Source organism: Plectropomus leopardus, chromosome 12 (genome assembly GCF_008729295.1).
Source record: "Plectropomus leopardus isolate mb chromosome 12, YSFRI_Pleo_2.0, whole genome shotgun sequence".
Taxonomy (NCBI): Eukaryota; Metazoa; Chordata; class Actinopteri; order Perciformes; family Serranidae; genus Plectropomus; species Plectropomus leopardus.
The window spans coordinates 20,357,300-20,384,726 of NC_056474.1; the positions used below are offsets into that span (position 1 = coordinate 20,357,300).

A 27,427-nucleotide genomic window follows, 5' to 3' on the forward strand; every position below is an offset into this window, starting at 1 on the left:
TTGTTCTTGTAAAAAGACTTTCATTTTTGCTTTTAAATAACAGTAGAAGGAAGTCTTTCGATATAAATACGCAGACTGAGCAGCAAGGTCAAACAGTCATATGCCATCAAATCTCATCTCATAATAAAAAAAAGAAAATTCAGCATCTTTGACCAAAGGTAACCCCTCCTCTTTGCAGCAAGCTTGCACCTCATTCCACCACTAGATGGAAGCTACAGCGAGGATTTTCCTCTCTTTGAGGCGGGCACTGTCAGCACCATTGATACTGTTCTGTTTAGTAAACATACCCCATATCCCGTAACACATAAATACATATAAATTATATAGAACTATAAAATATCCATGAGGCTTATTATGATCTCCGCCTGATCCCTGTAAATATCCCTCACAGTACGTTCCCATGGGATCATTCTGTCATATAGTGTGTTAGTTTTACTGCAACAATGTTTGTTGATATTGAAAGTTAGTGTCACTGTACTCCTGTTAGTATCTGATAAGAAAACCCTTTTAAAAAATACATATATAAAGCAAAAATGTTTCATATTATTGACCCTCATCTTTTGTGCAAAGCAGCATTTTTCCAGAGTGACGGGGACATGTGCAACCTGAACCGTCTCCAGCTGTGGTTGTTTGGCTGTAACAGATTTTTATCACATTTCCTGCATTTCCACATGCCAAACTCACTAACACAGTTCACAGAGTCCTGCTCTTGTCTGTGTCGTGTACCGCTCGTCACTTCTGTCAGGTAGTACACTTCACAGAGGTATCAGTTTTACACTTTGATGGCGCTGCTGCTGGCAGGTTTGCGCTCGTAGCTGTAAAGAAATGTGGCAGCAATAACCAGCACTGCCCCCAGGAAGAATACACTGAGGCGGGAACAGGACACAAAAGAGAGAAAATAAAGAGGCATTAATATGGAACTGATTAAACAAACATTGTTTGCTCAGCTCATGTCATGTAAACAAGACTAGAGTCTACAGCTCTTGCTATGTGATGTTGTCCTTGAGGGTACAGTTCAATCCCAAATCAAAAAATCATATTTTTACTCTTACCTGTAGTGCTATTTATCAGGGGCGTGTCTAAGGAGTGGCCACCCCTAAAGTCTGACTGGACACCCCAGTTGCAGTTCCATTATTATAGGCTATCTGCCCACTCAGTTTGAACTGCTTGACGAATAAACTGAATTTTTGTTTAAAGGTGCAAGTCAGTCTTAAACCTGCGAGGCAGTAATGTGCCAGAGTCGTGTGTAGCCTGCCAAAAAGCCACAGAAGAGGAAGAAGATCTGTTTTGTTTTGGAGTGGAGCCTTGGAGCAGAGCTTTATGTTACATTTGTGTAGAGTCACTCTGTCGTGTTGGGATTGGTAGGTCGATTTATCTTTGAAATTAAATTCTAAACAAGAATGTAAGACACTGCAATGTTAGTATTTAAAGTAGGTATGGGAAGTGGAGACAAAACTGGAATATTAAAGCTATGCCGACGCATGTGCCTGCAGCAGTGCTCGTACTTCATGCCACCCCTGTATAAGTCAGTGCCAGACTTGGGCCACCCCAGTATCATAAATGTCTGCACACGCCGCTGCAATTTATCAATCTAGATAGTTTTGGTGTGAGATGTTCGGCTGTAGAGATGTCTGCATTCTCTCCAGTACAATGGAGCGAAATGGCACTTGGCTTGTGGTGCACCAAAACAATCTAGATTGAAAACTAGCACTACAGGTTTTTGATCTTGATGTGAATTTTATTTATTTATTTTTTATACATTGAACAAAATGCTAACCATAGCATGATAATATGAATGTCCATACACATTTCATGGCAATTAATTGAACAGTTGATGAGATATTTCCGTCTTGACCAATGTGGTGGACTGAGTGGATTGCTTTCTTTAGAGCCACACCACTAATATGGCTATGAAAAAATATTTATATATATATGAAGCCTTGTAGGAGTGTGTATGAGCATGTGTGTGTTTACCTTGTAGGGTTGAAGTCCTCCAACAGGAAATATGAAATGAGTGTGGACACGATGATGGACAGAGAGGTGGCGAATCCTTTGAGGATGTTGTCTGCATATTTAATGACTACTGCTACGACCAACCCGCCCAGAGCCTGCAGACAGACAGTTTCAAACATGAAACACAAAGACGAATCTGTACAAGAACAAGTATATGAGCATGGACACCAAATGCATTTCAGTGACAATTTGACAGAATGAAGAGAAACATAATGACCACACCTGCAAGACAACGACTGTGTACGTGACGGTGTTGTAGCCCTGAAATATTCCCAACTGTCTCACCCTCTGGCCGTCATACACCATCATCCCTATGAAGCCAAACACAAAGCCGAACAAACCTGGAGGAGACAAGGAGAGAAGACAGTACAGGTAAAAAAAAAAACACTACAGGTACACTGTCCAATTTTGAGATTAGGAGCTATTTGCTTCCATAATTTATCTCCTTTTAGACTAGTGGAAAATAAAAGTGCAAAATACACTTTTAGGTGTTTTTAGTTCAGATTTATTCTAGAAATATATGGGGGAAAATGTATTTAGTTAGATAATGCTATATTTGCATATTCAAACATTTCAGAAAAATTGCAATATTAAAAAAAACAGTAATATACCAGGGGGTAGCTTTTATAGCGATACCTAAAAGTTCAAAATGTTGACCTTTTCACCTGTGCCGTTAATATTTATGGTATTTTACAATCTATATATTTGAAGGATGTTTCATCAAAATGAGTTTTTCTCATACTCTAAATCAGAAATATCCACCTTAATAGTACATAAAAACACCAAACTTTCCAATTTTATTCCTATTTTTATCCTGAAGTTTTTACAGAAGGGTTTGTTTATATATCATTCATAGTAGCCTGATTTATATGACATTTTGTGTTGAAAATCACTGTTTTCTAATGGCTATTGATAGTATTTTCTTATTCTTATCCTTTCTTATTTCTCTGATGGAGTGATAAAGTGATAAAGTATACAAATACAAAATTCTCTGTCTCTAAACCTTTGACTCTAAACCTTTGACTCTAATATGTCAACAAAATGAAACAAGAATTTTGAACCCAGCTTTATCCAGTGTTTGCATTCCTCTTCTGAAAATGTATATAAATTAGTGCATATTTAATTCCATAACAACAATTTGCATATTTAGACATGTCATTTCAGAAAACGTGTCATACAAAAAAATAATTGTCTTCATGTAAGAAATCAAACTAAAAAACTTTTACCCTTTTCATCTGTTTACCCTAAAGGCAAAAACAAACATGATGGGATGGAGCCATTGGCTTAGCTACAGTTTCAGACAGGTTGTTACAATCTTTAGCCACATTTTAGTCTCCAGAGTTGTTTCATTACACCTGTTTGCCACTAGAGGTCACCATATTTGAGGTTCCAGTGATTTCACAGAGGCTCAACAAAGTGAAATGTTTAAGATTTACACGCACACTCGTAAAGGAGAGATGTTATTGTTTTTATGTCTGACAGGTGTCCCAGGCCCATAAACTCCTCCTCTGCCCTCCAGCTCAAACATTTTTGCGCATCACATTGTTAAAAACGAATGCACATGAAAAATCTACACACACATACTGTCATGTTCTCAACAAACACACTAATCACACATCAACTGCTTTCTTTGTGAGTTTTCATAATGCTTACTGAGCTTGAGAAAGGGTGAGAAAGAGCAAAAGAAAGTCTGTGTAACCTTTTAACCTCTTCCTTCTGCTCTGCTAGTCGTAAAAAAAGATTCATTCACACAAACCTCTCATTAGCAAGTGAGAACATAAACCTAACATTTGTTGTTCTGTCTCAGCATTTTTTGAACACAGATGTCTTTGCAAATATATGTGATGATGCTGCAAACCATAACAGTCAAATCTGAGGAAGAGAGGAACTGATTAACTGACACAAACACAAACATGGGCGGATTATGAGTCAGTGGGCCCCAGGGAACGAGAAACTCTCTGTTGCTGATGTTTTAGATCTTGTAGTTGTCAGCATCTTTTTGTGATTTGCCTCCTCTGTGGTTCCTTTGCATGTCTTGTCATTCTGTATGTCTTTAAAGGTAAATATGTTTTTACTTTAAGTATTTTTTGGTCATTTTGTTAGGCTTGAAATCATTTTGTGTCTCTTAGTTGTTCTGATAGTAGCTCCTTTGCATGTCTTTTTTAGCTGTTTTGTGGTCAATATGTTTTTTCCTTGAGGTGTCTTTTTCGATCATATTGTGTCTCTTTGTACTTGATTTGTGTTTCTTTGAGGTATTTTTGTGTCGTTTTATGTCTTTTTTGTAATTTTGTGTGTCTTTGATGTATTTTGTCTCTTGGGTTATTGTTTTGGGGGTTGGGCCTGTGCCCGAAGGCCATGCTCTCAAAGGGAAAATCTGATTGCTGTTTTCACCAACTGTAACTTCAAATATATCAAACAAGACATAATAGGAGATGCTTTTTAAATTTCCTTACCTGACAACATTGTTATTAACATAGAAACAATTCCAGGTTTTAGGAGAAAGTTAACAATGGCATTTTCTATGTTTTCCATATTTTGCATTCTTTGGGGCAATACTTGAGCCTTCAGAGCTTGAGTTGTAAGCCATTTAATATCAGCCACTTAAAAAATGTTTCTTTTCCTGTAATCTAGTAACATAAAATTATGCCTTTGAGTTTCACTATCACAGAAAAACCAGTTTCATTGCTACACCTAATGCTGGCACAATCGACTGCATACTTCAGCATGAATAAAATCAGCATCCCCATTCCTTGAATCAGCCTTTAAGGAATACTTAATAATTATTTGTATATCAATGACTCACCCTCTGTTACCTTCAATTCATAATGAAAACTCTATTTTTCTTGAATTGCTCCACGATGAGCGAAGAATCTAAAAAATGGTGAACATTCTGGATGAATTAAAGAAAAAGGGGGTCAATTCAAGGAAGCATGGGCCGAGAAATTGATATATGAGTTATTATTTTGTAAATGAAGTATTCCCTTAAAAAAAGCACAGTAAGGTCACTTGTGTAACACTGCCATTCTTATCTGTGGCATCTATGGGAGGAGGGCCAGACTTAAAAAAAAAACAAGCAACAAGAAAACATGCAATGACATAGAAATAACATTTTGAAATGATCATTAATTCACACAACAGTATGAGTCTGCAATATTTATGTCACAAACAATATATACAGTATTTAGTATCACATGGGGTGTATAATTTGAGCTACTGCTGCAATAAAGAGGCACAACAAAAGAGTAACGGACAATAGAGGCTTATTAAATAATGTAATTTTCAGAACATTTTTCATTTATTTCCTTCTGTGTGCATCTGCACCTCCATAAAGATATGAACAGGTCAGTGGAGTGTGCCTGCCAGTAGTAGGTGTGTCAGTGAAACAGTGCTCTTTGTCATACTGAAATTCAAAGGTATAATATTTCTTCTGTGTCATTAGAACAGGAGGAGATACATTTCACCTGGCTGAATTTCTCCTTTTCAAAACAAAACGGATTCTTATACAAGAGTCAGTCTGATCCATCGACTACATACTGATTTATGGACATCATTATTATCATTTTGCATGTAATTTGAAAGGATACTCTTACAATTGAGCATTTTAACTCCATAAAATTGAGACAGTTTAACAAAGAATTGTGAAAATGAAAGCAGTTTAGGCTGAGGTATCCTGATTTTTAATCCCAAGTACAGGTCAAGCTCCAAAAACAATGAATCCTAACCCAGGGTGATTTTCTTCAGACTTTGGGAACCTCTCTCTAGAGGAACCAAGGACTCGACTCTGAGTAGCACCCTCCGAGTCGAGTAAACTCTTTAACACTGCTCACTTTTAAAATATCAACCCAATTGCCCTAATAGATGTTGGCATTGTGTGATTGGGTACAATCCCAGTTTAACAGGTCAATAATAATAACCCATCAAAACACCAACATTTAGGTTGACATGTTGTGAAAAATCCCTTTCACCTGCTGTAATTTTTCAGTTAAATGTTTTTTGTGGGCATGACATTTTGGAAACTGGTCTTGCCTCGGCAAAGAGCTAGAATTAAGAAACCATTTGGAAAATGAAAAAACATTTTATCACTTCATGTTGAAATTGAACTGATGTAGGTGCTAAAGGAGTATGGGTTAGCTTAGTGGACACACGTCAAAATCAATTTCACGAAACACATATGCACGCATGCACATGCGCGCACACACACACACACACACACACACACACACACCAGGCTCAGGACTCAGGACATATGGTCTCATCTTTCCAAACAAACAGAGGCCATGGTTACTTACCCAGCTGTATGTTACGGACCCACACACTCTGTTTAGTCTCCTTGAGGATTTTCTCAAAGTAAACACCAGCGAAGCCGCTGGACACACAGGCCATCAGCACAGCCATCAGCCCCACAAACTGGGAGCCTGCAGTCAGGATCTTCTGCTCAGGGTCACCCTCAGACTCTGTGGGCCACTGGGGAGGTTAAGACACTGATCATCACATACAGGGACAGACAAAGGACTAAACATCTGCATATGAGATTTATCTAACAGCTGTTTTTTTTTAAACCATCAGGCACTTTGCAGCTTCAGTGTGTGTTGGTACCTGCACTAGAGTGACTCCAGCCATGAGGAAGAGGAGGGAGAGCCACTGGTAGAAGCCCAACCTTTTTCCCAGCATGGAGACAGAAAACAGCGCTGTGGTGAGGATCTTCAATTGGTACGTGACCTGTATGGAGCACAACACAAACACACCACTAATTCCCCTTTCCCACCAAAATTAGTGTGTGCACGTGGGTTTTTCCAAACACTCGTAAACCAACTAAATAAAGGCAACAGACTACATTCCTATTGCCACTGAACAACATTGCCACATCAAACGAGTCAGCCTTTCTGTTAGCTGGCGTGTGTTTGTGTGGGTTGTTTTGTTGGTGTGTCTGTGTGATGTCGCGGACAGGCAGGAGAACAGGTAAACAGTGGACAGCAGCAGAAACAGAGATCTGTGGAAACTTTCCAGGGATTTCTTCTCTCTCTATAACTCTTACTTATTCAGTCTCTTTGAAACTTGGTGCAGATGTATGTGGATGTATGTGTTTTAGTGCTGCTTAGGAGGAGACAGACAGTAGTTAGTGACAGTGCGTCATTGCATCTCAGTGGTTAAGGATCTGAAATTACTGCGTTCACCCGGATGTTGCATTCCCATCAATGCCAATCAGGGCCAGAGGGGATAAAAACTTTATCCCTTTACTGCAGAGTCATTTGACCCAGGTGTGAATACCGATCGTATGCATTCTAATTGCATTAAAAAGCCAGATTTTAGCACGTTTTGTGCAGTGAGAATGAGGCTTAAGAAAGCAAAGTAGTAGTAACCATAGTAACATCAAACTCAGAAAAGTTGCTAGAGAGAGTACTGGTCCTCATGCCCACTTATCTTTAGTTCTTTTGGGCCTCTCATGGGGGGTTTCTTTCTTCTAAAGATCTAAAATATGAGATTTCCTGAACAAACTCAAAGATTTATGGGAAACTACTGAATTGCCTCACCTTTTTTTGAAATAGACACAAAATGGATGCATCCCATCAATCTTAGCTAGCACTTCATGGGAGGTGTAGTTGATGAAAGTTAATCAAACACTATCTTATTATTTCACCTTTGTTAAAATCTGCAGCACTAGAATGTCCTGAACGCTGACTTATAAGGCAGGTATGAAAATGTGTCAGGACTGGAGAAGTTTAACTGCCATCAAATAGAACTAATGGAGTTGTAGGAACCTTTAAAGAATTACATATTAAAACAAAAAAAAGTAACTTGGAAACTGTAGGGTCACTTTCTTGCAGAGAGTTAGATGAGAAGATCAATATCACTCTCATGTCTGTTCTGAAGCTGCAGTCAAGAGATGGTTACAGTGTCGCAAGATGTACAATAATTATCGTCTCTGTTCGATGTACGATCAATAATGACCAAATTCTCACAATGTGCGATAATGTGATCATTTTGAGACACTTAATATAAGTACAGAGCAACATAACAGAACAGAAATCAGTTTAATTTTACACACTCAAACACTCACACAGTGAACTTGAACCAGCACATTCATATGTTACCTGATAGGTGGCTGCGTCCAGGTTGGATAAGGCAACATAGAGCAGATTGTTCTGCAGTGTGTAGATCCCTGCAGGAATGGCCAACTTCATGGTCTCCACGGGTTTGTTCACAATCTCCTCCTTCAGCAGCCGAACACTGAAATCTGGCAGAGAAAGATTGTGTGTTGTTGGTGATTTAATCAAGAGACCCCCCATGGGGGGAAGAGACAAAGAGAAGAGACAGGTACTTGTTGTGGTATTAATTGTGAATTTGGGGACATCTAGTTAAAAATCTTGTACCCTGTAGTGCAAAATCTACACCTGTATACAGACTTAGAAGAGAAAAAAAAACAGAAAAAGCTTGTATCACCCTCCCCACTCTTTCAACTCACTGTTCTCCCTGAAGACGAGGAGGGTGCAGGCAAGGATCTTGAGCACCTCAGCCGACACCACGGCGGATGAGGCCAGGTAGCGGGGGCCGTCCTCCTTAAGGGTACGGGAGTAGCGCATTGTGAGCACCAGCGAGGTGGTCTGTACCACCAGCACGCCCAGAGACAGATACTTCAGCCTGGAAGACTGCGGCGAGGACACAAATGACATTCCGGAGGACTTTGTGCCCAAGTCAGCAGACAACCGAGAAGTCTTTGGGATGGACAGAAAGAAACAGAGACAGATTGAATGAGTGAGTTCAAATTAGATTCAGTCAGTCACTGCTTAGGAACACTGGTGCCACCTTTTTGCCTGAACGTCCCCAAAAAGTCCAAATAAGTAATTGTGGTTTAGGAGAAAGGGGGGGCACTCACCCCTCAGTCACCACCAATGGCCCAGTGCAGGAGACTATGGACAAATTCAGATACCTTCAGGTATAAGTCTGGGTACAAAAGGGCCCGAAATTTCTCCTGCACAGAAGCTTGACACAGACTTTGGAGTGCTTTTGCTTCTCCTTGAGCCATTATGCTATTTTGTGTTTTTGAGTGTCTTTGAGGTGGTTTTGTGTCTTTTTTGGTCATTGATGTTTCTTTTAAGTCACTTTTTGTTATTTTGTAGTCACTTTGTCTCTCTTTGAGATCATACTGTTTCTCTTCGAGGTCATTTTGTCTCTCTGTAGTTATTTTGCTTCTCTGTGACCTGAGAAGGCCTTCACTTTGGCCCTATTCATGACAAGGACCTGACATGGCCTACCTGCCCCCGTCTTTTGTTAAAAAGGTCCAACAGTGTCTGAATAGTTTCAGGCACCTGAAGAAGTTTGGCCCAAAATCCTCAGGAACTTGTACCAGAGAACCACAGAGAGCCTCCTGACAGGCTGCTTCACCACCTGGTGAACCTACCAGCTGCACTAATGGACTGCAAACTGCTACTACTACTAAATTAAAAAAAAAAAAAAAAAAGATTTTCTTTAATGAAGCCTCTCAACGAAAGTATTACACGACTGTACTTGTATAACCAGGGTGAGACTAAACATCTTGTGTCTTGTGGTCAGTAGTTAAAGGGTAGTAAAACAGAAAGTCCAGCCTGAGGCAGAGTGGTGCGTCCCTGTGACCGGCCTGCAGTCCTGGAGCACATAAAACATCAGACCATAAATAAGACTAATGGGGACAGTGGGTAACATGTATTTAGCAGTCATCTCAACGTTAAAAACAGCTGTCATCTTCTCTATACTGAGTGTGCAAGTCTGTCCTCCACCAGCAAAAACAAAGTGCTCACTGTTTCTGTTATATTACATTCCCTGTCTCTGCTCAATAATTCAATTCAATTCAATTTGATTTATCAAGCCCATTATCACAAATCACAATTTGCCTCAGAGGGCTCTACAGCATATAATATCCCTCTGGAAAAACTTGTCAAAAAACCCCCAACCCTAACACACATGACTAATAATATTCATGTTCCTTATATATTCAAATCTAAACATTCAAAGTTTGTTTGTTAGTTTCCAAACTCTTCTAAAACTGTTGTTCCATGAGACCTGACGTAGGTTTTTGCATGATTACGCTACATAAAAACCTCCCAGCTGCTTTTTTTTGTGTGTTTGCTGGCAAAGGCAAAGCTTTAAAAATATTCTAAAAGTCATGTACACATAAACTTAAGTTTATTTTTTTAGGAGGTCTTTTTTTACATGGCTTAATTATGTTTCGCTGCTGCCCCCATCCACAACCAAAATGAGCGCACAATCACTTACAATGCCATAAGATGTCATGACTTTAGTAGTCTACATGTCTGATATCACTTTTACTGACACTGTTTGTATCTCATCTATTAGCCCTCAATAAAGCACACTGTCGAGTGTTTGGGTAATTATTAACTGTCTTTTAACTACGGTGTCCTGGAGGCTTGACGTGGACATTCTTTACTATTTTACTTTACTTATCCTTACTGAGGCATCTGTTCTCTGAGCAGCCACTTCCTGTTCCTCACCTCATCCAAATGCAGCCAAATCTAAAAGAAATTCCTGTGTACAGAAGGCAAAATATGAGAGGCAAACCACACCTCTGAGCGGGGGAGGAAATGAGGGACCTTCAAAACAGGTAAAACTGAACAGTGCGATTGGCACAGATGGATTGTTTGCATTAGTTATTAACTAGGCCCTGCGACCGCAACCACCTCTGTATCACTCCCACCTTCAGACAATTGTGTACCCGGACCTGACTGACAACAATACAGTTTTTATCTCACCACAGTTAACGCACGTCAGTGTTTTATTTTAAGCACACAAAGTAGTACATTTCACAAAAAAAAGAGAATTTGTAAATTTATTTTCACTACTGTGAAGTTGAGAGACAAAGTCCACTGAGCCGTGCCATAAAATAGTTGCATATTTTCAACTATGAAAGCCTATATATACTGCTTTAGTAAACAGGATGTACGACAAGCCACGAAGCCCAAAGAAGAGTTGACAGCACAAGAGGCGTGGTGTGTTCAACACACTGACCTCCTTATGTAGCAGCTCTGCTTTGCAGCGGGGCCCGGCTGCACAATCCTTCTCTGTTAGTGTGTGTCAATAAGTGAGTGTGTTCCCCAACAAGCTCTCCTCTCACTCTCTCGAAGAACATCTTTAGAACACTAACGACTTTCATTTTTTAGTTGCAAGCAATGCAAAGATCTGCACAAAACCGACTTCAGACAGCTTCAAGAACGCTGACTGTTTAACCTCTTAATGAACAGAATTCTTCTCGTGTGTCTCATCCTTCACAACCAAAAGACCTTTATTGCAAGGTTTCGTGGAGATTTCGAAGTTTCCAGAGATACTGGATGCATTAATTTACCTGCAGATGAACAGTAATAGAGTCTAGATGGTGTAATACAATTTTAAAAATTCCTAAGTTTATAATTTTGTAGATGTCAGGATGCAAACATGCTACATCACACAATCTGCTATCTGCATCAGTAAAACGGGTCACGTCAGCTCAAGCTGTTCACCATAGCAAGCTGGTAGAAAGTACATTTACTCAATCATTGTGTTTAAAAACAGTTTACATGTACTAGAGAATTTTTATTTTCTGCTACTTTACACTTCTATTCCACTACATTTCAGGAGGAAATATTCTATGTTTTGCTCCACTTCATTTATTTTACAGCTGTAGTCACTAATACTTCTGTACTTTTACATTGCTACTTTGAGTTAAGTAAACTGTCTGAGTATTTCTTCAAACACTTCAACAGATCACACACGGAGTGCCAAGACAACACAGTAATAATACACCATCTGCCCCTACAAGCTATTAGTTTATAATCCACCATGAGTCCCCCTAAGCATTGCTGTCAACACTAATTTCAGTCAACTGACCCCTGACCCTTAAATACAGTTATCCCTTGTCTTCGAACAGTCCTGTCACCATCAAACACTGCACACAAACTTAGTTAGACCAGGTTCTGTGTCAGGATCGAGCCGGACGCTGTGAACATGTGGGGCTCAGCCCAAACACAGGAGGCTACAGTAGCTGTATGCACTATTTTTCTAACATTTGTGGTAATAGAATATCAAAAAAACTGAACATAATTTGGTAAAAAGAAGATAGTTGCCAAGAAAAAGCGGTTTGATCCTTGAATGATGACCAGAAACATATTTTGTAACGTCAAAGTGACCTTGACCATTGACCACCAATTTCTTATCAGTTCCAGTGCTCAAGATATTCTGGAGATATCATGTTTACGAGAATTAGACTCATGCAAATCACAGTGAGCTCGATTTTTAAACACCAAAATCTCTGCTGTTCTCAGTTTAGTCCAGGCGAATGTTTGTGCCAAATTTGAAGAAATTCCCTCAAAGCATTCTTGAGATATCACAATAAGAATGAGACACACGGACAGATGGACGGATGGTCGGACAACCCAAAATCAATACTTCTGACTACTGCGAGCTAAGGAATGAATGTTTAGCTGAAAAATCTGCTCCATTTGAATCGATGCAGTAATAATTGAGGCTGCTTCAACTGCAAATCAAGGATCCCCAACAATACCAAACAGTCTTCATACTCTGAACTCAATATTAGTAGCAACAGAAGAACATTCACTAATTTATACAAGATTTAAAGAGCATACAGGCATAAACAACATGGCCATATGTTATTATTTTACTGACACAAGGTTGAAGGTAAAAACCTAAAGGATTCAGGGCTTCTGAGAAAACATTCAGGGTAGCTCATTCTAGTGTAGCATTATTTTCAACTGTAGCTGCGCAGAAATACCAGGGTTACACATACTTAGAAAATGTGAAGAAAGAAAAAAAATAGCTGTGCAGCAGAATTTGCATGTCAGCATTATGAATAAAGCTTTGAACTATTTGGTACAGCCCTATCTGAAACCAATATTTTCTCCTGCACCACAAGTGTGGCAAAGAGTCCTTATTTTCTTTATTTCCACACTTCATTTCCTCCCCTTTCCTCAGCACCGTCTGGTTCGTTTCACTCTTTGTTTACTCCTTATTATCCTGATTGAGCTCACCTGTTAACTCCCTTTTTAAACCCTGCACACCCTTTCTCTCACTCTTTTATTTGATCATTGCATGGGATGGCAGTGCTGGTAAAGTTTCTTTCTCTTTAGTTCTTTCTGTGCATGATCAGATTAACTGAGAACATTATTTATCCTTATCAAGATGGATATTGTTTAATTTGACTCCAATTCAATTTTTGTATTTGTGTCTGTCAGAGTCACAACCCATGTGTGTTTGCTCCCTCATTTATGTTTAACTGCGTTTTTTGAGTTTTGGAAAATAAACCTTTTTTCACTGTCTGATCAGAGTTTGATGGCACAGAAGATTTGGCCGCCTACTAACTAATTATGGTGAGTATTTCATGTAAACCCGTCAGAATAAAACTGACTGAACTGTAGATCTATGAGTAAACAGACACAACTGAAAGCCACAAACATCCGTCTGATGTAGTGTCATCGCAAATGAGACTCCATCTGTCACAACATCTTCACAGACGAGTACACTTCCTTTTCCAGAAGCTGCATCACAGATAAAATCTTTGTGGTGGTCTCAGGTCAAAGAGAGCGGTGCCTGTGGCCCTGCTGAGGGTGGGGGCGTCCCACAAGGTCTGCTTCTCCTTTGGGACATTTGAGACAAGATCTCAGTCTGATAATTCAGCAAGCAGGATAATGTAACATAAGAGAAACAGGTCAAGCTGCAAAGATATCGTAGGTCTAAACTAGGGGTCTTCAGTGTTTTTCAGGCCAAGAGCCACTTAGCTCAAACAGAGGCCCACTAGGGAACCCCTACTCTATAAAATATGAGTTGCATTTATGATAATTCTTTGAATATTTTTGGCTTTTCTCTAGTTTGCTCTTGCCTGTAGCTGCTTACACAGCAGCCATGGTAACATGGCTCGGTGCATTAGCCTCACTCTCTGCACTTTTGACAGTAGCTCACATGATCACACAAGGACTCGTAGGAAAAAGCCAAGTAGCAACCTCAAAGGCTGAGAAATGAATCCAATGCTTAAGTACCAAAGACTGCAGTTCATCCAGTGGCCACTTGAGGCTGGCTCATAGACAGTTTATCCCCACAGACCCCCATGTGAAAACGCCCAACTTAACATCAGAAATACACGTTTACAGCCTGGTACAAAAACTGTTTTTTCTCTATAGCTAACTGATAGTAACCATACAGTAGCCTATTATCATTAATGTTGTCACAGAGCCCCTTTTGAAGACCCAGGGTCTAAAGTTAAGTGCTTCGATTTTCGGCATTTGCTAAGAATGAATGATGTTTAAAAAGTCTTTCACCTGAGGGGCCACAGCTAGTGACGTAGACCTGTGGAGAAATCAGAGCTGATTAAGGGAGACATTTAATCATTTGTTTTAATGGGAGTTCACTTGAACAAATATTGAACCTCACAACAGTATCAGGATGTGGATCCGTTGAGAGAAGCAAGTGGGAAGGAGTGAATGGATGAATCAGCCCTCATATCCAGTTCAGCCATTGAAAACCTGAGCAAATTGGATTTATTTCTTTAAAAAAAATGGGGGGAAAGGCAAAGAACAACTTCAGAAGAAATGACCAAAAAAAAATTGAATTAAAATAAAATAATTTATTTTAAATTACTGCGGGGGGCGCGGCATGGGAATAAGGTTAAAAAGAAGGAAAAATGAAGGAAGGAAATGACCTGGCAAAGTGTCTAAAATATGTGCTCTGTCCCAATATTATTTTTTTCGCCATTTTTCACTAGCTTTGAAATAATTTTCCAAATCCACTATTTCTTGCAATTTATGGAACACTTCTTGCAAAATTGATCGTTACCTTTTATCCCTCGTGTATGGAAAAAAAAAAGCAATACAATCTGCCCGTAAAAGTGATGCTGATCCAGGTTTCAAAGGGTTAAAGGCTCTCCTGATTTAACTTCTGCTGCTGACAATAAAGTTACATTTACTTACACTGTCCCTGAAGGGGTCCCAGACTTGAGCGGAAAAAGAGGTAGTAGGAGAAACCGACTATCAAACCTATAGCTTAACAGAAATATCTGCAGCCAGGGAAAGTTAACGAGCTTTTTCATACTTTTCCCCGTAGACTCTCACAGATCCCCCCTCTCAAACTCCCCATCATGCACTTACAGAGTCACACAGTTACCTGTCGGACTGGATCTCAGCTGAGGACGTGGATGAAAGTGTCCGGACACTCGCTGGACGGTCCTCTCCTTTCTGCTCCTCCATACATTTATTATACAGCTCTAAAAGTTAATCCGACCGCTTCTTATAGTGAAACATGGCAGACAGTATGGACTGCTCTCTGACAGCTGCTGGAGTTGGAAAATGTTATCTTGAGTACACAGACGGGACGCAGTCTCTCCCTCTCTACACTGAATGAACAAATCCACATGTAGCAGACTGACCACCAAACGTTTGGTGACTCCTGCTGGAGAAAATAAGTTAGGCCTATTATAAATGGCCTGATCGCTTTTTAACTATATAAATCAGAAGTACTTTTGAACTTCAATTAAAAATATACACGAAAAATTAAATAATCTCAGCCTATAGCCAACCAAAAATATTGATGATAGTATGATATGATTGATAATAATGATAATTTTGTTGTTCACCAACCCAGCCTCTCACCACATTCCTCTCAAATTTGCCAGAATTTAAGACAATTAAGAAAACATGCTCACAACATCCTCATAGATGTTGTGAGCATGTTTTCTGACTGCAGGCCATTCAGTATCACATCTAAATATCTAGATGGGTAGGCTTGCTACTTCCAACCTTTTATTGTCTAATTCCAACAGTATGGCATCTTAATTAATAATTGAAAAACGACTTAATATGTTCTCTTTAATATCAATTTTTTTATGACTTGTCTTAGCGATACATTTTTGTTGTAGGCTAAAATAAGTTGGTATAAATACATTTAGGTTATACCGATTAAATTAGAACAGGGGTAGGACTAGACAAGCAGTTTGTGTCTTGTCACTCCTTTTTTGATATGACATGTAAATTTATTTTTTCTTATTGAAAATCTTTTATGTTCACTTTTGGTTATTTATTTGTTTTATTAGTTTTATTTTACATGTAGGCCTACATATCTATATTATCTTAATATTTTTTTTTTAAATGGTCAAAATTAAGTATATTAAAATTCAAATTCAAAACAAATTATTTATAGGCCTACTAAATTAAACCAGAAACCCTGGCAATGCTGCAAAACACATAAAAGCTCTAAAGACTAAATTCATAACATTATCCTTCCTCCTTTTTCCCATATGTAGGCCTATATAGGAATATATAGTCTACATGTATATGTATATCTCCTTTTTATGTGTTGATATTTACCACAAGTAACGTGCATTTTTATTTTATTTTATTTTATTTTATTTTTTTTTATTTTATTTTATTTTATTTTATTTTATTTATTTTGTTTTATTTTATTTTATTTTATTTTGTTCACGGTGAAACATTTTTCTTCATATTTATATGAAAAGTAATAAAATTAATGTCTACTTTTGGTTGTCAATATCCACCATATTTTGTGTGACGCATTTTCTCAATAAAATCTAAAAAAGAAAGAAGCTCATATGATTTTCTAAATGTATATTTAATGAATTTAAAAAGAAAACCCCACTGTGAGCACAAAGCGTTTTTGTTTTCGTTGTTCGCGGTAGGTGGCGCTGTAACCCGCGTTGACTTCACACTCGACTTTAAATGGTCCCCGAGAAGAAAAACTACGCACGTGTTTCCCGTTTCTCTTCGTGCTGCATGGGTTGAAGCGTTTTGTAAATATATTGTGTTCAGCCAGCGAAAGGTGGAAAAATGGTTCGTAAATTAAAGCACCACGAAGAGAAGTTGTTGAAGAAGGTGGACTTCATCAACTGGGAGGTGGACAACAACCTGCACGAGGTCAAAGTGTTGCGGAAATATCGCATCGAAAAGAGGGAGGACTACACCAAGTGAGCATCAAAACCGCGTCTGTGTTCAGTGTTGGCTGCAGCCAGTAAACCTAACTCTTCTGATTTTGTTTATTTTATAGTGTTTGCCGCGATAATTTAGCCACCTTACGTTTAAAAACGGGCTAAACGTTCGTTTTTTGAGCGTAAGGGAACAAAATACCGCCAACACGACCATTTGTGATTAAGTCACAATACAGTCAGTAAAAACATCAAACCCAAAAATGAACGTGTGAAATGAAGCGCTCTTTTAAAGGCATACTGAAACCCGCAAAAAAAGAGCTTTTTTAATGTCAAATTAATTGTTTCTAAATTTTGTTAAAATATTACCTCCAAAAGTTTTTAGCAACTACAAGAGAGCTGTGTTTGTTAGTATTATTCATATGTTGTAAGACATAAATATATATCTGGGTTAAAGTAGATCCCCCCTTGAGGATAATGAGATATGGTCTTTATTTAATATCGTATTTAATTAAATATGTGAAAGTACAGGATGGTTTAAATAGGATTCAGGGTCAGTCAGACGTTGATTCATGTTTATTAATAATTGTATGTATGAAGAGCAAAGTCAAGTCTGCCATGAAGTCTTTGTAAATGTGATTCTGTGTTTAGCCTAATTTTTGTTAAAAGGAGGACAATTTTGTTTCTTTTCCATATTCAATGTCAAACCCACAAGATGAGTTGTTTTGCCTGTTGTGTGTGTCTGTGGTATTGTTGTAAGTGTGTTTTAATGTATATGTGTGCATCTCAGGAAGAACAGCCAGGGCTTATAATGGTGCTAATGGGGATCCAAATAAAGACAGAAATGACTCACCTATTATCACGTTGAATTTATGAAGAAAACTTCTCTCGCTTGCTGTTGTGAAATACTCTGAATCCAGCAACTGAGGAAAGTCTCGATGAGCTGGAGTCAGAGTATTTCACAACAGCAAAACTATGTCAAAAATCTGTTTACAAAATCTCACACAACTCGTTCAGTATAATGCAAGTCTCGTTTTTCCAGCTCTGTGCTCAGTACTTCCCAGACAGCCAGCCCACTCTGAAGGGGGCTGAACTGTAAGTGAAACTTGTCTTTTCTCTCTTCAAAGCCAGACTCCATTCACTGAACACAAGAGCTGTTTGCCTACAACTGCTTTGATCAGTTATGTAATTGTGTGACTTTGGTGAATCTGCGCTAACCTTTTTAAAACACCAAAGTCACACAATAACACAAACTAACAGACTGATGGGGGGGGATGGCAGACCAGCAGCTCCTGTGTTTAGGGAGGTAAAATAGATGTTTTTGTCAGTGGATCCAGATATTGAATAGAGTTTAGATAGTTTAAGGGCTGTTTGTTTGGTAAGTACTGAGCATACGTCAGGATAAGTGTGACCTGGATTATACTGCATGAGTTGTGTGAGATTTTGTAAACAGTTGCTTTGTTCTAGTTTTGCTGTTGTTCCCCAATAAATTCATCAAAAATCTTTGCCTTTTTTTGGATCTTTGTTCACTGAGGAGGAATGTGAGAAAAGCGTCTTCTTCGTGTATTTGGCGTGACATGGGCTAAACAACTGATATTCAAATGGTCATTTGGGAGGTGAAGCATTCATTTCAGTCAAAAGTTGACCTCTGAAATAGGTTTAAACTCAAAACACAATTTTAGTTTTTAATGTCTTACATTATAGCTAACGTAACACGACATGACACTGTCAAGTACTTGAATCAGAGCTTAGAAAAGCTAGAGACCGTTATGAACTGCGTGTGTCAGAATTTTTAAACCTTTATTCTAATTTATAATTTGAGTCAACTAGTCCTTTAAATATTGTATTTTCAAATTGTCCTTGTTTTGAAGGGTAGCAGCTGACCACTTCATAGTATGGACATTAAAAACCAAATTCATTGTTATAGTAGTGTAATAGTGATGGTGTCTCTTTCTCCTGTGTGTCAGGTACAACAAGCTGAGTCGTAACATCAGAGATCTCGCTCAGAAAATCCGAGACCTGGATGAGAAAGATGGCTTCAGGGCTCAGAGCACACATCGACTGCTGGAAAAACTGTGAGTTGTTTGCTTTGACGGAGTCATCTGTCAAATAACTTTCTGTCAACACCTGTGTCACAGATTATCCGCCCTCCTTTGGGCTTAAAGTGATGGTTCCCCCCAAAAATCAGAAAAGCATATTTTACGTCTTACCTGTGGTGCAATTTATTAATCTAGATTGTTTTGGTGTGAGTTGCAAAGTGTTAAGTATAAGCCACAGAGAGGTCTGCCTTCTCTCCAGTATAATGGAGCTAGATGGCACTCAGCTTGTGGTGCTCAAAGCGCCAAAAAATAATCTTGAAAAACCCAACAGCAATGTCTCTTTCCAGAAATCATGACCCTGTAACTCAAGATAATCCACAGACCTTGTTGTGAGTAGTTTCATGTCCGATCTATTTTCTTTCTACCGAACTACGCCCTCAAACAGTATCACTGCACAGAAGGGAGTGTGCATATACCGCTGGACGAGAGGCTGCTGCTCGTGACAGCGTAAGACGTAAACAATAAGACGGCCTCCTGTAACGTTAGCCAGCTCAGAGGTGCTTGGCGGTAGAAGTTCGGTTGAAAGAAAATAGTTCCAACATGAAACTGCTCATAGCAAGGTCTGTGGATTACTTTGAGTAACCAGGTCATGATTTCTGTAAAGAGACATCACTGTTGAGTTTTTGAAATGTTTTTTGTTTGTTTGTTTTTTTTGGTGCTTTGCTCACCGCAAGCCAAATGTCATCCAGTTCCCTTATATCAGAGAGAAGGCAGGCGTCTCTACGGCCGATATCTTCAACACTCAGCAACGCACGCAAAAGCAATCTAGACAGATAAACAGCACAACAGATAAGAGGAAAATAAAATGTGTTTTTGATTCTGGCGTGAACTGTCCCTTCACGTTGGGTTTTCCTGGATGACAGAGATGGCTCACTGTTAACCTGGCTAGCTCAACATGCTAACATTCATTTCACCTTATTGAATTGTTCTTTTTAGGGTTAAACCAGATTCTCAGTCAGGTATTATCTTTCCATCTCCTTGCATATTTCATATATCTGGACACGTTAACATACAAAGTTAAAAGATCCAGTTTACAACCAGCTTCATGATCCCGACTTATCCTGGATCGCCAATGTTCGGCTCAGTGAAACCAGGTCGCCTAAAGACAGCCACGCTGAGCTGGCTTTATGATGCAGACTCCTGCACTGACACACAATGGTGTTTTTTTATGATTCTCTGGACACTCTGTTGATCTTTTAAAACATCGCACTGATCGTTTTATTGTTTCTTCACATAAGGTACAGTATCGGTCTCTTGCCCACCAAACAGAATCTGTCCCTCACAGAGAAAGTCACAGCTTCTTCGTTCTGCAGGTAATTCAACTGTTACTCTCGAATTGAGACCTCGGACGTGATCATGTATCACTAGTGTCTGTCATTCAGCTCATCTGTGTGACTCCTGCAGGAGGAGGCTGCCCAGCATCATGCTGAACCTCCGTATGGCTCAGAACCTGAGGACAGCCATCACCTTCATCGAACAGGGGCGTATCCCTCATTACTGCGGGGCTGCACACGTTTGTTTTTGGGGGGGAGTGAAGTTTTTAGTTTTGAATTTCCTTTGAGATATTGTTAAGTTTTGTTTGCAGTACGTCCAGGGGTAGAAATTTTCTTGCAGTATTTGACCTTGACTCAGTCTCAGATGTGCGTGTTGGCCCAGAAATCGTCACAGACCCGGCATTTCTCGTCACAAGGTCAGTGTCCATTTTTTGCATCATCTTCTCTGAATTTCTCTTGAACGGCTTTATGCAGAAAATAATCTTTCGCATAAACAGTTTTTTTCTGCAGAAAAGGAAATGATCAGTTATGTGAAAAACTGTCTCAAATGATTAAATAATTACAACCCATTTATGGTCAGGTTTTTGGAGTATCCCATTTATGTGTTTAAAGTCTTAAAAAGGCATTAAATTTATTAATCTATAAATGAGGCCTTAATTGGTATCAAAATGTCTTCAATCGATCTTTCAAGTTTTAAAATGCAAAGACATTGGAAGTATGATATTAAGATTAATTTTTGTTTTCTCTGATGTCGCATTGTAAAATCTCAAAATAATTGGTATTGTATTTGTTTAAAATAATTTACCAAATTTAATGTCACACAGATTTAGACAGAGGAACCACCAACACTCGTACATTTATACCGTCCCGTCAAACAAACAAGCTTTCTTAAAGAAGGGTAACTTGTATGAGAATTTAATATGTTCGTTGTTTTCCACGTTTTGCACTCTAGAAAGTTTTTTAAAAAATGTTCAGTTTTTGATGCAGATCATCTAACTTTTTCACTTGACCCAAAAAAATCATGTTTGATGTTAAGGTAAACATTTGGGCAATTGTCTCTAACCCAAAGTAACTGCCGTTTAATTTAATTAATTAATTAGTTTATAACTGCATTTCGAAAGGCGTTAAGAAAGTCTTTAAAAGTCTTAAATCTAACTTTCCTTAAGCTGCATGAACCCTGGTTTGAGCACGTAAACACAATATTCTTTTTATGAGAATCCCGAATATGCCAGCTGGAAAACTGTTGTGCAAGGGGAAAATAATTAGAGCAATTTCTCCGTGCTCGTGTAAACATAAAATCCCAAATATTACCCTGATAAACCTAATAAACAGGGCATTCGTGTCCATATATGCACGACCATTGACACTCTTACTGCGACTTTTTTTTTCAGAAATATGGAAGATTTTGTCACCTGGGTGGACTCTTCCAAGATCAAGCAGCATGTCATGAATTTTAATGATGAGGTGAGTTTTCAGACCGTGATCACATATCTGCTGTAATCGCTTTGTTTCAATGAAAATGACCATCTTGTGTTTGAATCGGACTCAAGTACCACAGATCATTTTTCCGGACTAAAACATAAAGCTGATGTTAAACGACCGCTGTGTTTCTTTTGCAGAGGGACGACTTTGATCTGACGGCGTAATGCTGTCATCTAACATCCATGTGTCACCCTGGAGGAGAGGAAAGGGGCAGATCTGTTCTTGTAACTGTGACGTGAATAACTCTGCAACCCAGGAGGCAACAGTTTGTGCTTTCACCTCCCCGAAAAAACATTAACTTAAGTTTCATCTGAGCCAGGACAGGAAGGACTGATTTCCAGGCTTTTGCACTCTTCATAGAGCACCTCCCTTTCTATTTCGTCAAAAATTCCAACTAAAATATGATCTATTGACGATTAACCATCCAAAATATTTGGGTTCATCTGAAACTGCATTCCCGCCCGACAATATCTCACGCTCCTCAGCAGCACTCCCAACGCTTGCCGGCATCTCTCTGGATGCACAGAACAACTTCCGGAGTTTGTGTCCTATTCTATTTCCTGTGCCCCGACGTTGTTTGTTCTTGTTTAAGTTCTTCGGGTAAACATTAGCTGGCTAAACACGGTCTGTATGTGAGCGTGGAAATGCTGGTTTGCATGTTCGGATATCAGCGGGGGCTTTTAATGTCTGATAACATAGTTAAAGGTATACTGTGCAGGAGTTTTCGGTTACTGTTTGTACTACCACCTACCTCATGGCTACTTTTTTATAAAGTCCTGGTAACAGACTATTTATAAAGATGGATGACACGCAAGTTCCCGAAAAGTGAAGCCAAAACTTCGTGGTTGTTCCCTGGTGGCTGGCTGTAGTGTAGATCATTAACCCCTCCATGTAATCAGACATGGGTTACACTGAAAACTCAATGAACACGTCAGGTGAATTTACCGAAAGATGTGTTTTGTCATGTTAGGCAGCCTGGTGTTTGTACGAGTGCTTTTTTTTTTTTTTTTTTTTTTATTAGTTTGGTTTTAATTAGTTATTTGATGTAATAAAAAGGGGGCGTAATGTCATGATTGACAGCTGTGTGTGCCAGTCGGTTTGCTCCCCTTCACTGCCGTCGTTCATGATTGGTTGGACGAGTGTTTGCAGGATCTTGATATTGCGGAGATTCCTACAACGCTGACTCTGTTTCCATTTGAGGTCATAATTCTTAGATGGCAGAAGCTCCTTCTGAGATATTTTGGCTTCATTTTTGCACAGTGGGACTAAGTGGAGATGTGTTGTCCATCTTTATGTACACTCTTTGGTTCTGAGCCTCTGGTTGGCCACAAGCGATGATTGAGGGGGATTGTTTTTGTATGAGTGTAAAAGGAAAGCTGTGACAAAATCAGAAGGTGAGAGGATGACACACAGCAAAGGGCCACAGGTAGGAATCGAACTCGTGCAGCTGCAGAGGCCTTAGTCAGGTGAGGTACAGGTCGCCCCATATACATAGTTTTTTAATGATTTTTTGCAGGGCTTTTGCCTTTATTGGAAATAGGAAAGCTAAAGGGAGAGAGAGGGAGGATGACATAAAGCAAAGGACTGAGGAATCGAACCTGCGGCTGCTGTGGTCAGGACGTAGACCCTGAAGATGGGGCATAGACATAGTTTACAGAAAATCCTGCGTATTATACCTTTAACATAACATGTCAGAAATGCAACTGCAAAACAAAAACTACAATTTGATAAATATTTAATATTTTCAATAAGACTTTGTTACAATGTAAACTTTGAGAACAATAAACATTCTTTTATCACAGTATTAAGACTTTTCACAAAACCTGCTTATTCATACATAGTGTTTCCTTAATGCTGAGACTGAAACCCCCAAACCAGGTTAGAATTAATTTATTAAGACCCTGCTCTTAATATTCCCATAAACAAAGGTACTTAAACTCACCATTTCCATACAAAGAAGTCCCATCACAGAGCAGCGGCTCAGTTCATACTGTATACATGACGTAAGCACAGAGAATTTCGACCTTCAATAGGAAAAAACTAAATATTCCCCTTTAAGGCACCCTGGTGAAGAACAGAAACGTAACAGGATCACTTTAAACGCTTCTTCACCCTCTCCCTTATGTCAGAGTCCTTGTCTGAGAGTCATTCAGAGCCACCAGAAACGCACATAGATGATGAGCGTGAGGAAGAACACGGACACAGCGGCCACCTTGGCGTATGTGGAGCGGGTGTTGAGGTATTTGGCGTCGCTGCGGTACTTCTTCGACAGGCTGGACAGGTTGCTGGCTTTTGTGTCTAGAGCTGAATAAAAGTAACAAGATGACGAGAGCCGGACTCTAAAGCAATAAATGTGTGTTACATCGAGTTGTTAAACCGTACTGACTAAAACAAACTGCCCACAAAATTGTCCAATGAACACCTTTGACACATACAGTTAATTAAATTTTCACAAAGGCAGTCGTAACAGCAAGGTTATTATTGATTTAGATTCTCTTGATATTTTGTCGCTTTTGTTTTGCACCCTGAGCCAGAGCTGGTGTTTTAATACTGTACGTACCAGAGAGAGATTCTCCTCTTTGCAGGACTTCCTCAATATTTGCCACCATAATTCTCTGGACGTCCTGTAGCTCGGTGTTAATACTGCCTAAGTTCCTCCTGGCCCTGCTGTCAATGTACGACTTCTTTGTTTTCTGGATGTATGTGTCTGGGGAAAAAACGCACGCACAACATAAGCTTAGGCGAGGATTTTCTTTTTTTCTGCAGAAGGTGAACCAGATCACAAATGGTCTTACCAAACTCGATGAAAGAGTACGGCCTCGTTACCACGGCTACTCTCCGTCCATACTGGTCATAGAACTCACTGTGGAGGTCTTCGAGGTATGCAAAAGCCATCTTTTTGGGAAATGAAGCCCCGCAGAGGAACAGGTAGCATATGCCCTGTGCTATTAAATAGCTGAAAACAAAAAATACAACTTCAGTCCAAGTCAGTGGTTATTTACAATGAATTTAATGCCTGGTAAAAATGTATCTAAACAAAGGGACTGTGCTTTATTTATCAGAGGAAAGTGTGGCTAGGGTGTGACTTTGTGTGTGTGTGTGTGTGTGTGTGTGTGTCCCTGGGTGACTGGGGGAAAATAAATCACCCTCCCTTCAACATAAATAACCATATTTGCAAGAAATGTCGGTATTTAGCCAATGCAACAATCAAACAGCACAGAGGGACTTATCAACAAAACAAAAAGCAAACTTCTTAAAAATTCTTTATGTAGCTTTAAGGAGTCCCTAACTGTCACACATGACAAAGGGAACATGGATTTCCTTTTAAGAATACACTTTAAATGAGCTAAAGTGTCTGGTGCTTGTGGAAACATACTGGAAGTTCATGTCTCCAGCCTCCAGCGTGCAGCGCTCAGGGCTTTGAGCATTCAGTTTACGAAACAGCTGCTTGGCTTGGCTCTGGTACTGCTGAAGGTCTCTTCCTGACTGAAAAATGACAGTTTGTAGTCAAAACTAAGTAATTCAGCTTTCTGTAAAAACCTGAACAATGAACAGTTGCATCTGGTTTCGACATGCAGTTGTCACTGCTAGTCACTTAAATGCTACTAAATCCCATTTAATCTTAAACACTTCACCTTAAAGGCTTATTTTTTATTTTTTTTTAAATTAAAGAGGAAAGTTTTATTGCAGCAGATTATTAATGCATATTTTTACCCCCTAATAACCGGATCTACGTCAGTTCCCTTGTGCTGCATTCTGACACTTTTCACAGTCATCGTAACCCTGGAAACCTGAGAAAATTAGCTTATTACTGTTAAAAACATTACGAGCAACTTGGCAAGAAATCGCAAGTAAATCGCAAACAAAGTAAAAGGTGACAAGGAAATGGTCGGAAAATTAGTTGTGATGGATTATTTGATATTCTAATATATATATATTTAACTTTTTACTAATTTCTTGCTAATTCTGGGGTAATTTCCTGTTAAGCTGCTCGTCACCCTCCTATGTTTTTTGAAAGAAATCAAGCCAATTCCATGGTATAATAAATAGTCAAACTACAAAAAATAAAACAAATAGTTGCACACTGTTCCTTTAATGGAAAACCATGCTTATAGTTTGAACAAGCTAAAATTTAGTGTAAAGCCTCAATAAACATTAAATAATGTATTTTTATTCCCACATTTATTTCCAGGAAAATAATGTGTACAGTGATGGACAACAAGAAATGTAACGTTAGCTACGTGCGTCACTGCAAACTGATGTTAACATTTAAAATTGAAGTTACACTCTTATTCATCTAAACCGCTGGTTCGTAGATTAACTCGTTAATTTCCTAATATTCTACCAAGCATCAAAGTTAAGTCTTTATTCTTGTTGTGGGTTTTTTTCCCGGAGGTCTACACCTCGGCGGATAAGCTAGCAGTCGTTAAATGTGACATTTTTTGAATGGGCTTTGGTGCGCAGCTGCAGTGACGCTAGCCGTCATTCATACCTGCTCATCCTCCTCTATGGACGCGGCCAGCGGCAGTCCGTCCGACACGCGAGCGATCATCGTCAGTGAGGTCATACTGGTGGAGGTCAGCAATCGGCGGCGTCAGCTGTCGGTTTTTGTCAGAGACAGTGAACTTTAAAAACTTTGTATGTTTTTTTGCTGTCAACTTTGATGATGCAGAGGGAACGCGCTGAGCGGAAGTTCCTGGTGCGCCGCTGAATTAGGTCCGAGTGGCAACTGATAAAAAAACTTCACGACGCTGAAGTTAGCTTTCGAATCAGCAGTTAAGTGGAGAGTTAAGGGGAAAGTATTTTAGATTTTTTTAACGACTTATCCTCGGCTTTATGTGCCTCCCACTGTGCCTCACCACCGAAACCCACTTTCATATTTGTGAAATCTTTATTTTATTCACGAAAATGTATTAAAAGAGAGATTTCACTGCTTATTTCACATGTAGACCTCATTTGACCAGGTCTCTCTCAAAAACCAATTTGGCACAAACTTGCCAAATCTAGACGAGATTATCCCAGGGAGGCTAAAGACCATTAAAAAAAAACTTTAGATCAATGAAACTTAAATTTGTTTGTAAACACGTATAAAAGGATGATCTTACTGTGTGTTTCACATTTAGACCACATTGCATTTTGACATGAAGAGAAAAGGCTTCACAAAACTGAAACCGTGTTTTTATTAACTTTTAGTCCCTCTGGGACAATCCTGACCAGATATGACACGTTTAAGTAATGTGGTTCTGGAGAGAGACCTGGCCAAATGTGGTCTACATATAAAATAAACTGTTAAATCGCTCTCTTTTTTTCTTTTTATATATAATAAATGTTTCATAAATCTAAAGATGTGATTTATATAATATTTAGCATATCTGGAATAATCTAATGTTATGTTATCTATGTCTAAGTGTGGTGGTTTTTGATATGGACCAGGTCCGGTGTGGTTGAGATTTGAAATCGCAGTGAAATTTCCCTTTTTGTATTTTCATAAATATTAGAAAGATATTACAAATTTCATAGCATGTTTTTTTCACTCTTTTCGCCTCTTGATTAATGTAGTCTAAATGTGAAAAAAGCAGTGATATGTTCCCTTTTTTGTTTTTGCATTTTCACATATAAAATAAAGGTTCCACACATCTTAAACTGTGTTC

At 39.0% G+C, this 27,427-nt stretch overlaps 3 protein-coding genes across 4 annotated transcripts; 1 reads left to right on the forward strand and 2 right to left on the reverse strand.

Moving 5' to 3' along the window:
- On the reverse strand, positions 1-17,814 carry slc35a3b (solute carrier family 35 member A3b). Of its 2 annotated transcripts, none has more exons than XM_042497622.1 (8): positions 17,775-17,814; positions 8,477-8,726; positions 8,106-8,248; positions 6,610-6,732; positions 6,303-6,477; positions 2,236-2,354; positions 1,975-2,108; positions 1-866 (listed from the first exon to the last, which is right to left on the reverse strand). In XM_042497622.1, exons 2-8 carry the CDS (start codon positions 8,682-8,684, stop codon positions 773-775), a joined length of 996 nt encoding a protein of 331 aa, XP_042353556.1. In that variant the 5' UTR covers positions 8,685-8,726; positions 17,775-17,814; the 3' UTR covers positions 1-772. The 2 variants fall into 2 exon arrangements, with proteins under 2 accessions (XP_042353556.1, XP_042353555.1); XM_042497621.1 differs by lacking the exon at positions 17,775-17,814 and adding an exon at positions 15,151-15,259.
- On the forward strand, positions 16,759-23,095 carry imp3 (IMP U3 small nucleolar ribonucleoprotein 3). Its single transcript, XM_042497624.1, has 7 exons — positions 16,759-16,963; positions 18,889-18,996; positions 20,259-20,333; positions 20,425-20,504; positions 20,659-20,710; positions 21,686-21,758; positions 21,914-23,095. The coding sequence occupies exons 1-7, from the start codon at positions 16,827-16,829 to the stop codon at positions 21,938-21,940; spliced, it is 552 nt and encodes a 183-aa protein (XP_042353558.1). The 5' UTR covers positions 16,759-16,826; the 3' UTR covers positions 21,941-23,095.
- sec22ba (SEC22 homolog B, vesicle trafficking protein a) lies at positions 23,090-26,626 on the reverse strand. The gene is made up of 5 exons (XM_042497623.1): positions 26,269-26,626; positions 25,153-25,262; positions 24,572-24,732; positions 24,337-24,483; positions 23,090-24,080 (listed from the first exon to the last, which is right to left on the reverse strand). Exons 1-5 carry the CDS (start codon positions 26,341-26,343, stop codon positions 23,926-23,928), a joined length of 648 nt encoding a protein of 215 aa, XP_042353557.1. The 5' UTR covers positions 26,344-26,626; the 3' UTR covers positions 23,090-23,925.
- Positions 26,627-27,427: the final 801 nt, after the last annotated feature.